Genomic DNA, 14,371 nt, shown 5'->3' on the forward strand with positions numbered 1-14,371 from the left:
ACAGAGGAGTTTTCCAATCCTCTGGTACTTTGCCAGAGTCCAAGAATTGTTGGACATTAGAACTTATAGAAAGCAACCAATTATCCAGCATTCAATTAACCGAATATCAGGTGATCCGAAGAAGATCGCAAGCTCCTGATGCGTGGCTAACTAGCTTATCCGGCATCGATTATCCAACATTCAATAAACTGGACAAAATACTCACTGCCCATGTCCTTTGGATAATCAAGGTTCCTCCGCATATCCACTATATCTGTAGCTACTTCCTTTAGAATCCCAGGATACAAGCCATCAGGGCCAGGGAACTTATTTACCATTAGCCCCATTAGCTTGTGTTATTTTGCTAGGGATGGTGATGGTGCTCTCCACATTAATTTTGTCAGGGACCTATGTTTTCTTTAGCATCTGTCTTCCTTTTCATATATTTAAACAGGCTCTTATGGTCAGTTTTTATATTCTTTCTACTGTGCCCTCATTGTTTATTTCTCTTTTTTAAGTACTCCCTTTCCTGGATTTTGAATTTATCTCAGTCTTCGGAGCTATCACTGACTTTTGCATCCTCATATGCTTTTTCTTCCAACTTAATACTCTCCTTGCTTTCCTCAGATGTTGTTTTGGATGTTGTCTGCAAGGTAGGATGCCATGAGAATGGGCAGCTGTCAACAAACCTGGGCATGCAATTGTTGCTTCCAATGCTTAGGTTGATGCCAGCTTCTGACCTTTATTACTCAAAAACGTTCAGGTAAAAAGGTTTATACTAAACAAGCTCAATTCGTGAAAACAATGGGAGAGAATGGTGTAGTGCACATTCTGGTTTGAGATTTAGTAGTGCAGTAAGTATAATCCATCAACAACTATTGCTTTCTGGGAGATAAAAAAAAAATTCAATTACAGTCTTAAGAGGGATCAGTGAGGAGATGTAACCGGATCTCATCTACCAATGCATTGAGGTTGCCAAGATCAATGAAATTTGATAATCAGGACATTGTTCTAAGTCACTTGGCTATCTACAACTGTTGGATTGACAGTTGAACCATATTGCCTCTTACTGGAAGTCTCATGCATTGATGTTTCCGTTCCATGTGTTTTTCAGATTTTCTTTCTTACTAACTTGTTCAGAGATGTTATTACAGCTCTAGAAAAGGTGGGGCTGAACATGGTGGGGCTCAGAGGTACGAAAGCCCTCTTCCGTGTGTTTTCATGAATGATTGAGATGCCAGATACATTTCCAAAAAATGGAAACCTATTTATCAGTCAATAATCAGCCTGGCTTGTACACCTCAAAAGTAACATTGCAGTACTTAATGCCAAGAGCTGTTGTGGTCAGAGAAAGCAAACTAACCAATTTGATTCAAAATCAGAAATTGCTGGACAACTCAGCAGGTCTGCAGCATCTGTGGAGAGAAGGCAGAGTCAGTGTTTCAAGTCTGGAGACCCTTCTTTAGAATAGGTCACTGAGCCCAAAGCATTGATTCTGCTCTCTCTCCAAAGATGCTGCTAGATCTGCAGAGTTCTCCAGCAACTTTTGTTTCATATTTGCCGCATTCGCACTTCCTTGTTTTACTTTCATGTTTAAGCAATTTTGTTTGGGAAATAATATTCCCAGATACGTATGTTAATGCTTCCTCTCCTCGTGAAGAGGTGTTTTTCTTATTTTTAAATATGCATGACTTCAGTTCTAGAAAGTGGCTGATATTTTGTTTGGAGGATAGGGTAGCCCTCTTGGCTCAGTGGTTAGCACTGCTGCCTCACAGTGCAAGGGTCCCGAGTTCAATTTCAGCCACGGGAGACTGTCTGTGTGGAGTTTGCGCACTGTCCCCATGTCTGCGTGGGTTTCCTCCCACAATCTAAAGATATGCAGATCAGGTGAATTGGCCATGATAAATTGTCCATAGTGTAGGTGCATTGGTCCGGGATAAACAAAGGATAGGGGAATGGATCTAGGTGGGTTACTCGTCGGAGGGTCAGTGTGGACTTGTTGGGCCGAAGGGCCTGTTTCCATACTGTAGAGAATCTAATCATATTTCATACTCAAGCAAAGTGTAAAATAACACCAAAATATAACAGTTTCAAGTCTACTCTTTTCACCAGATTATTGCCAATGGATAAATCCTCCAGCAGGTCAATAATAATAAACAGCAGAGCTTCATTGATTTCACTGACATTGTGGGTGACTTAGCTTAGAATTGAACTAGCAGCACTATGTATTTATGTCCCTTTCAGTTAAAATCTTATATTTAGTAAATAGGAACACTACAACTGTAAATGGCAATTCAGAGTTTGCACATTCTCCCAGTCTCTGCAAGGGTTTCCTCCGGTTTCCTCCCACAGTCCAAAGATGTGCAGATTAGGCAAATTGGCCATGATAAATTGCCCATAGAGTTAGGTGCATTTGTCAGGGGTAAATATGGGGAATGGGTCTGGGTGGGTTACTCTTTGAAGGGTCAGTGTGGACTAGTTGAGACGGAGGGCCTGTTTCCACACCAGAAGGAATTTAATCTAATTTCACAAACTACTGGAAATCTGACAATAATCTAGTAAGTGACATCACATGTCAGGCTGCACTCATACAGCCCTGTTACTGATCATGACATGTTTAATGAAAATACTGGAGAGAGGGTGGAAGATTCAAATGTAAAATTCCATATTTCATCAAACATACTATATACACATGCTTTTACTAAATTACATGGACCACTAAAAAAAATGTAAAATTAGCTATATAATTTAAAAAGATCAAAGGGCCCATTTATCCTTCGGTCGTGCCTGCTTGACTGCACCAAAAGGACCAGACTCCAGAGACACCTGCTTTATGATCCCTGAAAGATCTTCTGTAAGGACCACAGGTTACCGTTACAAACAAGAATGTTCAATTAAAATAAGAGAGGCGGTCAAAGCAGAACAGTTGAATTGAACTATTTTCTTTCAAAAGGGGTAAAGTTTGATATCGACCAATCAATTAGAAATGAGATAAAGTGCAACTGATAAAATCGCCAGCCACATTAACAGAGACCGCACACCGTGTCGCCATTTTGTGACTTCAATAGAGAAAAGAAGAGTTTTAGTTCTATACGAGCCGAGGGAGAAGAAGAGGGCTGATGAAGAAGGTCACTTCGGTTAAAGTGGGAGAATATTTTTCCTACTAGATTGAGAAAGCAAAAGAACAAAATGATGAGAGAACTAGAAAGGGGGGGGGGGGAGAGAGAGAGGGAGGTAGGTGTTGGAGAAGAGAGAACTGTGTATTTGAATGAAAGTGTATGAGGCCGCGGAACGTGCGCGATGATAAACACGTACCTGTACTGCGCAGCACCACCATGGGCAAATCCAAAGTAGTTACTGGTAGCCATTTTGGCATCTTCGCCTAGCCGGCCGGGCACTGAACACCACGCGAAGCGCCCAAACAAACAAGAGGGAGAAGGGAGAGACCAGTAAAACATCATCACAGATCACATCGTTCAGCTTCAGCAAACAAGAGAAAAAAAAACCCTCTCTAACTTCAGCATTCTCCGAGGGCCGCGAGCAGCACCACCATCTTTTTTTCCCCCTCTCTCAATTACACAAAATAACAAAAAGGGTACTTTGCTTTATAAATATTGCCAATTCCACTTACCGTACGTGAAAGAAACTACTGGACATATAGGAATCATGGGGGTTTCTTTGAGCCACCAACCGCGACCTTTCACCTTTCGAGTGTTGGAACCTGTGGAGGGAAACGTCACTGTCAAGCCGGGATGAGCACTGCGCATGCGGCACCGGGAGCCACGCGCTGCCCGCTGGAGAATGTAGTCTTTTACTCGTCACTGCACAACAACAACTTGCATTTCCATATTTAAACCAAACAATACGAGGCAAAACCGACGAAATACCGGGTGTGGGGGCCGGGAGGGTGGTCTGATGCACTTTGTTCTCACGCAAACGAGCCACGCACGTAAGAATTCTCTACAAATTAAAAATTTAGGTAAATAAAAATCCTAACCTTAAAATCCAGTCCAGAGAGAAATGGAAGGTAGGCTGGTGCGGGACTCAGATCCCCATTCGACGTGCTGGACTGTCTGATTCCCTTCCCCCACCACAGATCTGGGAAATATCAATTCACCGTTCTTTTTACACAAAAGTAATGATCCGCTTGTTTCTGTGTGTCTTTCTATAAGAACAGAAACACGTAACAACTGCTAGATTCATTTCAAACGATCTGCAATGAACTTCAACGTTTTTAATCTCGTCGTCTGGGCTGCCAATGATGATCTGACCTTGGCAAGTCTGCAATCGAACAATCTTAATCCAGCCTTGTCAAGTGTAATGCATCAGGCTCACGCGTTTACAGCTCTTCTTACACACTCACGCGAAGATGACCGTACTGTGTCCCAGTTTCGCTGGCAGCAATGCGCGTACTGCACCAATAAATACTTTTGCAGCAGTCCAGCAATCTATGTTTCCTTACACGGATGTCCCTGCAAGTCTGCTCTGAACAGGGAAGCACTGCGTAAAATGTGTTCAACACGACGACACCAGCACCACATTCATTGGTCTTATTATTGGCAATGCCAATGGAGAAGTTTTTAAATTGCATGTACACTATAACGGTGGTGGTTGTGAGAAAGAAAACTGAACTACAACTAATTGTATAAAGTAGAGGTGTAAGTTAGGATTATAGTGAGTAAATTAAAGTAGGCAGAAAATGTACTGGGGAAACTTAAGGGCCGAAAAGCCCAACAAATCCCCAGGACCTGAAAGCCAACACCTTTATGTTCTCAAATACATAGCCACAGGGATAGTGGATACATAAATATGATTTGCCAAAATTCACTGGGTTCTAGAATGTCCCCCAGCAGAATTAAAGTTAGCCAAAACATCATACAATTGCAACATTTAAGAGGCATTTGGATGGGTATATGACTAGGAAGGGTTTGGAGGGAAATGGGCCGGGTACTGGCAGGTGGGACTAGATTGGGTTGGGATATCTGGTTGGCATGGACGAGTTGGACCGCTTGGATGCTGCCTGAACTGCTGTGCTCTTCCAGCATCACTAATCCAGAGTTGGACCGAAGGGTCTGTTTCCATGCTGTACATCTCTATGACTCTAAGTGAGAAAATAGGGTTTGCCTGATATCAGCTATTGGGAAAATTATGGAATCTATTATTGTCATCATAACTGTACACATATCGATCATACAAAGTCAACATAATATTATGAAAGGGACATCATATTTGATAAATTTATTCAAGTTTTTAAACTTGTATTTACTATGGTATATAAAGGATAACCAATGGATGCTTGGGTTTCAAATGTTGTCACAGCCCATAGTCTTTGAATATGCATTGCTTCCAGCCATTTCTTGATTTAGTTGAATTGAATTTATTGTCACATGTACCGAGGCACAGTGAAAAGCTTTGTCTTGGGAGCAATACAGGCAGATCACATAGTTAAATAGCATAGATATGTAAATAATAGGTAAACAGTGGCAAAAACCAAAACACAGGTACAGGTGAATGTTTAAGAGTTTATGAGTCCATTCAGTATTCTAACAACAGTAAGGTAGAAACTGTTTCGAAACTGGTTGGTGTGTGTGTTCGGGCAAACGGAGTGAATTTAATTGGCTTAAGATTGGATTTTACGGTACTGAGAATGATAAGATAGAACATTCACTCACCATTTCTGGCTGAAGATTGTTGCCAATTCCTCAGCCTTATCTTTTGAGGATGGAGATATTTGGAGAGGCTCCCTTCTGGTGATTGATTAATTGTCCATTCACCATTCACAACTGAATGTAGCAGGACTGCAGAACTTAGATCTGTTGGTTGTGGAATTACTTTGCCCTATCCATCATGCTCATGGTGTTTGGCATGCAAGTAATCCTGTTTTTGTAGCTTTACAAGGTTAACACCTCATGCTTTTTTACAGTCATCGTTTAACAAGGCTCCCTTGGCTTGAAGGCAATATGCTGGGCCATGGCTGGTCTGAGTGTAACCTGAAATCACATTTCTGCTTATTCCTGATAGCTTTTCACCCTGTTGCTTACTAATGATCCATCCAGCTCTACCTTAAAAATATTTAAAGATTCTACTTCAACTGCCTTTACAGGAAGAGAGTTCCAAAGATTCATTGAGAAAATTATTTGCTTCAAAATGGTTAACCACTTATGTTTAAACTGTGATCACAGTTACAAATTCTCTCAGAAGCAGAAATATCCTCTCCACATCTACACTGTCAAGACCCTTCATGATCTTACAAGTTTCAATCAAATAAAACCTCTTATTCTTCTAAATTCCAATGGATACAAGACTAGCCTGTCCAACTTTTCCTCAAAAGACAACTCACCTATTGCAGGTATTGGTCTGGCAAATCTTCTCTGAATCCACATCTGCTTTGTACTAATATTTTAAAGTCCATCTGCTGTACTCCTCTTCTTCAAACTGCTTCCAATGCAGTTATACCCTTCTTTAAGCGTGCCCAATACCGTGCACAGTACACTAGATGTGATCTCACCAGTGTCCCTACAACTGGAGCATAGCCTCCCTACTTTTGCCACACACTAAAACAGAAATTGCAGGAAAAGCTCAGCAGGTATGGCAGCATCTGAGAAGACAAATCAGGGTTAACATTTCAGGTCCAGTGATCTGTTCTGAGGAAGGGTCACCAGACCCGAAACATTTACTGTGATTTCTCTCTATAGGTGCTGCCAGATCGGCTGAACTTATCCAGTAATTTCAGTTTTTGTTTCTGATTTACAGAATCAGCAGTTCTTTTGACTTTTATTTGCTCCCTATTTTTGTATTCAGTTCTTCTTGGAATAAATTATAGTACTCTATAAGGTTTACAAATTACTTTCTGTACCTACATACCAGCCATTTGCAATTCATGAACTGGGACACCTCGATTCTTCTGTATCTCAGAGCTCTGCAATCTCTCACCATTTAAATCACATGCTTCTATTTCTATTCTTTATGCTAAAATGAACAATTTCAAATGTTTCCATATTATAATCCATTTCCCAACTTTTGTAGCCTCCTTTTGTCTTCTTCACAATTAATTTTTGTGCCATTAGCCAATTTAGGAACATCTCTTCCATCCCTTCATCTGAGTTATTTATATAAATTGTAGAAGGTTGCGGTCCAAGCATAAGCCCTGTGGCACACCACTCAATCTGCCTTACCAACCTGAAAAAAACCCATTTATACCTACTTTCTGCTTCCTGCTAGCTTGCCATCCATTATCCATGCCAACAAGCTACCCTGCACCATCAGCTTTTATTTTCTATAATAGTCTTTGATGTGGTACCTTAACAGACGTTTTCTTGATGTCTCAGTACAGTATATCCAGCGGTTCCCCTTTATCCACAGCACATGTTGCCTCATCAAAGAACTCTAATAGACTGGTTAAACATGATTTCCCTTTCACAAAGCCATATTGATGCCACCTGAGTAACATAAATGTATCTAAGTGCCCTTCCATATCTTCTTTAACAATAGCTTCTGACATTTTCCTTGTGACATACAATAAGCTAACTAGTCTGTAGTTTACAGATTTATGTCTCCATACCTTTTCAAATAAAGGAGATACATTTGCTACCGTACAACCTAATGGCATTTTCTTTAATTTCAGAATCACAGTTATTATGTTGTCAAGGGAGGCCACACAGCGCACTGGCTCTTCAGATAAGTATCATCATTTAGTGCCAATCTCCTTCCCTTTCCCCATAGCTATGTACACTATTTCTATCTAAATATTCATCCAATGTTCTCTTAAATGCCTCAATTGAACCTGCCACCATTACATTTCAAGATGGTACATTCCATACCCTAACAACAAAAAGATTTTTCTCACAGCACTCTTGCTTCTTTTGCAAAACTCTTTAAATCTATGCCCTCTCATTCTTGTTCCATTTATGGACAAGAACAACGTCTAATACATTCAGCCTGCTCATCATTTTGGAAACCTCGACCAAATCTCATCTCAGCCTTCTTCTTCTCTCCAAGGAAAACAGTCCCAACTTCTTCAATCTATCCTTGCTGCTGATGTTTCTCATTTCTGGAACTGTTCTCGTAAATCATTTCTGCAATTTTTCCAGCGCATTTACATTTTTCCTATAATGTGGTGTCCATATCTGTACACAATACACCAACTGAAGTCTTAATAAGTATCTGATACAAGTTCAACATCACCTCTTTGATCTTGTATTCTATGCCTCTATTAATAAAGTCAAGGATATTGGCTGCTTATTAACTACTCTTTCCACTTGTCCCTCTATTCCTGCACCTCCTTTGGAATTGTACTATCAAAATACATCTTTCACTGTATTGGTTTGGACTTCTTACGCCACACATGTACCCAGTGTACTAATTTGATTTGAATTGATTCAATTTGATTTGTTATTGTTAAAAATCACACTACACCAGGTTATAGCCCAACAGGTTTACTTGGAAGTACTTTCAACCCACTGCTCCTGGGGCAGGATCACAGGACACAGAATTTATTGTAAAAGATCAAAGTGTTATGCAACTGATGCGAAGTATTAAACAAACTTAGATTGCTGTTAAGTCTTTAATCACTTAGAATAGGGATGCAGGTTAATATGTAAATCCCAGAACTTCTTTCAGGTCACGGTCCCAAGATGACAATGTTTTTAAAAAAGGTGACATCTCTGCTCAGACAATACCTTAAAAGTATGAGGTGAGAGTCTGTCTGTATCCCAACATTGAATCTATTTCCGAAGTAGGAATTTATAAAACATACATTGACTGCCTGCAGATTGTGTGCTTTTTGAACAAAATAGAATGTATCTATAAATACAAATCTGCAAATGCAAATTCAATCTTGGACTTGTGTGTGCGTGAGGGATAGAGAGTGTGTGTGTGTGGGAGAAAGGGAGAGAGAGAGAGAGAAAGAGAGAGTGTGTGTGTGTGCATGCATGTGTGCGCTTGATGGAGTGTGTTTGTGTCTGAAAGAGAGCGTGTGTATGAGAAAGGGTCTGTGTGAGTGTAATTATGTGTAAGACTGTGTGTGTGTGTGTGTGTGTGTGTGTGTGAGAGTGAGTGTGCGGTGGAATGGGGTCACCTATAGTGTGACATGAACCTAAGATCTCGGTTGAGGCTGTCCTCATAGGGACCAAACTTGGCTATCAGCCTCTACTCGGCCACTCGCGTTATTGCATATTCTGAAATCTACCTTGGAGGACGGTCACCTGAAGATCTGATACCAAATATCCTTGACCGCTGAAGTGTTCCCCGACTGGGAGGGAACATCACTGTCTGCTGATTGTTGAGCAGTGTCCATTCATCCACTATCGTAGCTTCTGCTTGGTCTCGCCAACGTAACATGCCTCAGCGCATCCTTGCCTGCAGCATATGAGATAGACAAAGTTGACCAAGCCACATGAATGCTGCGCACATGGTGGGTAGTGTCTCCACGTATAATGATAGTATTTCTGTCGATACTCTGACACGTCTTGCAATGGTTGCCATGATAGGATTGTACAGTGCTGTGGTTGATGTTGTCCTGAAGGCTGGGCAGTTTGCTACGAACAATGATCTGTTTCAGGTTTGGTGGTTATTTAAATGCAAAAAGTGGAGGTTTAGAGGAGGTCTTGGCGAAGTGCTCATTCTCATTAATAATGTGTTGCAGGCTGTGAAGAAAATTTCTCCACTCCCTGGGAAGTACTGGATGACGAAGGGTATCCTACCAGTCATATCCCGTGTCTGTCTCCTGAGGAGGTCATTATGGTTTCTCGCTGTGGCACGTCAGAACTGGCAATCAATGAGTTGAGCATCATACCCTGTTCTTATGAGGGCGTCCTTCAGGTGTCCATCGCGTTCATCTTCATCTGAACAGATCTTGTGTACATGTACAGCTTGTTCATAAGGGATGGCTGTTTTAAAATGTTTAGGGTGGAAGCTAGAGAAATACAGAACTGTGAGGTTATTTGTGGGTTTGCAGTAGAGTGAATTACTGAGGTAGGCGAAAGTGAGGACAGTAGATGCTGGAGATTAGGGTCGAGAGTGTGGTGCTGGAAAAGCACAGCAGGTCAGGCAGCATCCGAAAAGCAGGAAAATCAACATTTCAGGCAAAAGCCTGATAAAGGTCTTTTGCCCAAAACGTTGATTTTTCTGCGACTTGGATGCTGCCTGACCTGCTGAGTTACTGAAGTGCCCGTCCTTGATGGAGATGCATGTGTCCAAGAATGAGACTGATTCTAAAGGGTTGTCCATGATATGTCTGATGGTGGGTTGAAACTTATTGATATCACTGTGTATTTGTTGCAGTAACTCCTCATCATGGCTCCAGTGTCTCTGGTATATCGTGTTCATCGGAGGTCCTGTGCAGCAAAGAAGTCTTGTTTGAACTTGCGCATGAAAACGTTGGCATATTGGGGTGAAAATTTGGTCACCTTGGCTGTTCCATGTGTCTGAATAATATTGATTTATTATTGTCACATGTTCTTGTAGTTCATTTGGGAGCCCAGAAAATAAGGCTGAGGAAAATTAGAATACTTTTGGAGGTTAACACAGTGCAATCCATGATGACTGTGACCACGTTGCTGGGTAAATTCAGACAGTACAGGAATTGGGAGGTCATGCTGTGGCTGTACAGGACATTGGTTAGGCCATTTTTGGAATATTGTGTGCAGTTCTGGTCTACCTGCTATAGGAAGGATGTTGTGAAACTTAAAAGGGCTCAGAAAAGATTTACAAGGAGGTTGCCAGGGTTGGAGGGTTCGAGCTATAGGGAGATGCTGAATAGGCTAGGGTTGTTTTCCTTGGAGAGTCGAAGGCTGAGGGATGACATTATAGAGGTTTATAAAATCATGAGGGGCATGGACGGAGAAAATAGACAAGGTCTTTTCCCTGGGGTGGGGGAATCCAGAACTGGGAGAGCATAGGTTTAGAGTGAGAGGGAAAAGATTTAAAAGGGACCTAAGGGGCAAATTTTTCACGTAGAGTGTGGTGCATAAATGGAATGAGCTGCCAGAGGAAGTAGTGGAGGCTCGTACAATTACAACATTTGAAAGGCATCTGGATGGGTATACAAATAGTAAAGGCTGAGAGGAATATGGGTCAAGTGTTGGCAAATGGGACTAGATTAATTTTGGATATCTGGCCAGCATGGACAAGTTGGACTGAAGGATCTGTTTTGGTGTTGTACATCTCTAAGACTCTATGACTCTATGTATTCAGATACAATGAAAAGTATTGTTTTGCATGCTAACCAGACAAATCATATCTTACATAAGTACATCAGGGTAAAAGAACAGAGTGCAGAAAATAGTGTTACAGCTACAGAGAAGATGCAAAGAAAGACCAATTCTGATGTATGAGATGTTCATTCACAAGTCTGATAACAGTGGGGAAGAAGCTGTTTTTAAATCTGTTGGTACATATTTTCAAACCTTCGTATCTTCAGCCCGATGGAAGAGATTGGAAGAGAGAATAATTGGGGTGGGAGGGGTCTTTGATTATATTGGCTACTTTTCTGAGGTGACAGGAAGTCTATACAGAATCAATGGAAGGAAGGTACGTTTTCATGAAGAACTGGACTGTTGTCACAGCTCTCTGTAATTTCTTGCGCTCTTGGACAGAACAGTCGCCATACTAAGCTGTGATGCATCTGGATAGGATGCTTTCTTTGAAGCATCTATAAAAATTGGTCAGCGTCATTGTGCACATGCTGAATTTCCTTAGCCTTCTGAGGAAGTAAAGGCATTGGTGTGCTTTTTAACTGTAGTGTCAACATAGATGGACCAGGCCAAATCTGCTCCGATGAACTTCAAGCTCTCAACCACCTCCACCTCAGCACTATTGCTGGAGGCAGGGGTGTGTCCTCAACTCAGCTTCTTGAAGTAGATGACTAGCTCCTTTGTCTTGCTGTAATTGAGGGATAGATTGTTATCTTTACACCATGCCGCTAAACTTTCTACCTCTTTCTTGTACTCTGTTTCATTGTTGTTTGAGATCCAACTCACTATGGTAGTGTCATCAGCAAGTTTGTAATAGGAGTTAGAGCTGAATTTGGCCCCACAGACAGAGAGTCATAGAGATTTACAGCAAGGAAACAGACCCTTCGGTCCAACCCGTCCATGCCGACCAGATATCCCAACCCAATCCAGTTCCACCTGCCAGCACCCGGCCCATCTTCCTCCAAACCCTTCCTATTCATATACCCATCCAAATTCATAGAACATAGAACATAGAAGAATACAGCGCAGTACAGGCCCTTGGGCCCTCGATGTTGCGCCGATCCAAGCCCACCTAAACTACACTAACCCACTATCCTCCATATACCTATCCAATGCCCTCTTAAATGCCCATAAAGAGGGAGAGTCCACCACTGTTACTGGCAGGGCATTCCATGAACTAACGACTCGCTGAGTGAAGAACCTACCCCTAACATCAGTCCTATATCTACCCCCCCTTAATTTAAAGCTATGCCCCCTTGTAATACCCGACTCAAAATTCCTCTTAAATGTTGCAATTGTACCAGCCTCCACCACTTCCTCTGGCAGCTCATTCCATACACGTACCACCCTCTAACTGAAAAAGTTGCCCCTTAGCTCTCTTTTATATCTTTTCCCCTCTCACCCCAAACCTATGCCCTCTAGTTCTGGACTCCCCGACCTCAGGGAAAAGACTTTGACTATTTACCCTATCCATACCCCTCATAATTTTGTAAACCTCTATAAGGTCACCCCTCAGCCTTCGACACTCCAGGGAAAACAGTCCCAGCGCCTCCCTATAGCACAAATCCTCGAACCCTGACAACATCCTTGTAAATCTTTTCTGAACCCTTTCAAGTTTCACAACATCTTTCCGATAGGAAGGAGACCAGAATTGCATGCAATATTCCAACAGTGGCCTATACAGCTGTATAGCTGCAACATGACCTCCCAACTCCTGTACTCAATACTCTGACCAATAAAGGAAAGCATACCAAACGCCTTCTTCACTATCCTATCTACCTGCGACTCCACTTTCAAGGAGCTATGAACCTGCACTCCAAAGTCTCTTTGTTCAGCAACACTCCCTAGGACCTTACCATTAAGTGTATAAGTCCTGCTAAGATTTGCTTTCCCAAAATGCAGCACCTCGCATTTATCTGAATTAAACTCCATCTGCCACTTCTCAGCCCATTGGCCCATCTGGTCAAGATCCTGTTGTAATCGGAGGTAATCCTCTTCGCTGTCCACTATACCTCCAATTTTGGTGTCATCTGCAAACTTACTAACTGTACCTCTTATGCTCGCATCCAAATCATTTATGTAAATGACAAAAAGTAGAGGGCCCAGCACCGATCCTTGTGGCACTCCACTGGTCACAGGCCTCCAGTCTGAAAAACACCCCTCCACCACCACCCTCTGTCTTCTACCTTTGAGCCAGTTCTGTATTCAAATGGCTAGTTCTCCCTGTATTCCATGAGATCTAACCTTGCTAATCAGTCTCCCATGGGGAACCTTGTCGAACGTCTTACTGAAGTCCATATAGATCACATCTACTGCTCTGCCCTCATCAATCCTCTTTGTTACTTCTTCAAAAAATTCAATCAAGTTTGTGAGACATGATTTCCCACACACAAAGCCATGTTGACTATCCTGAATCAGTCCTTGCCTTTCCAAATACACATAAATCCTGTCCCTCAGGATTCCCTCCAACAACTTGCCCACCACCGAGGTCAGGCTCACTGGTCTATAGTTCCCTGGCTTGTCCTTACCACCCTTCTTAAACAGTGGCACTACATTTGCCAACCTCCAAATACCGTCAAAATTGGCCTTTCTCCAATTTAGAACTTTAACTTTTAGATCTGGTCTATCCTTTTCCATCACTATTTTAAATCTAATAGAATTATGGTCACTTGCCCCAAAGTGCTCCCCCACTGACACCAAAGTCACCTGCCCTGCCTTATTTCCCAAGAGAAGGTCAAGTTTTGCACCTTCTCTCGTCGGCACATCCACATACTGGATCAGAAAATTTTCTTGTACATACTTAAGAAATTCCTCTCCATCTAAACTTTTAACACTATGGCAGTCCCACTTGATGTTTGGAAAGTTAAAATCCCCTACCATAACCACCCTATTATTCTTACAGATAGCTGAGATCTCCTTACAAGTTTGTTTCTCAATTTCCCTCTGACTATTGGGGAGATCTATAATACAATCCCAATAAGGTGATCATTCCTTTCTTATTTCTCAGTTCCACCCAAATAACTTCCCCTAGATGTATTTCCGGGAATATCCTCCCTTAGCACAGCTGTAATGGTATCCTTTATCAAAAATGCAACTTCCCCTCCTCTTTTGCCTCCCTTTCTATCCTTCCTGTAGCATTTGTATCCTGGAACATTTAGCTGCCAGTCCTGCCCATCCCTGAGCCATGTTTCCGTAATTGC

General features: G+C 41.9%; 1 protein-coding gene across 3 annotated transcripts in view; it reads right to left on the reverse strand.

Moving 5' to 3' along the window:
- zfr (zinc finger RNA binding protein) overlaps positions 1-4,439 on the reverse strand; it is a 97,890-nt gene extending 93,451 nt beyond the window's left edge. The window contains exons 1-4 of one of the 3 annotated variants that reach the window (XM_043687472.2): positions 4,251-4,436; positions 3,977-4,144; positions 3,611-3,700; positions 3,295-3,376 (exon numbers count right to left, since the gene is read on the reverse strand). In XM_043687472.2, the coding sequence (XP_043543407.1) occupies positions 3,295-3,376; positions 3,611-3,647 (119 nt within the window). In that variant the 5' untranslated portion in view covers positions 3,648-3,700; positions 3,977-4,144; positions 4,251-4,436. Of the gene's footprint in view, positions 1-3,294; positions 3,377-3,610; positions 3,701-3,976 lie in introns of all 3 variants that reach the window. The other 2 variants (XR_015757909.1, XM_043687475.2) reach the window with 2 other exon arrangements.
- Between the last annotated feature and the right edge of the window lie 9,932 nt (positions 4,440-14,371).

The sequence above is a fragment of the Chiloscyllium plagiosum genome, unplaced genomic scaffold (genome assembly GCF_037043375.1).
Source record: "Chiloscyllium plagiosum isolate Xiang-an unplaced genomic scaffold, Cpla_swu_hap1 HiC_scaffold_1, whole genome shotgun sequence".
Taxonomy (NCBI): Eukaryota; Metazoa; Chordata; class Chondrichthyes; order Orectolobiformes; family Hemiscylliidae; genus Chiloscyllium; species Chiloscyllium plagiosum.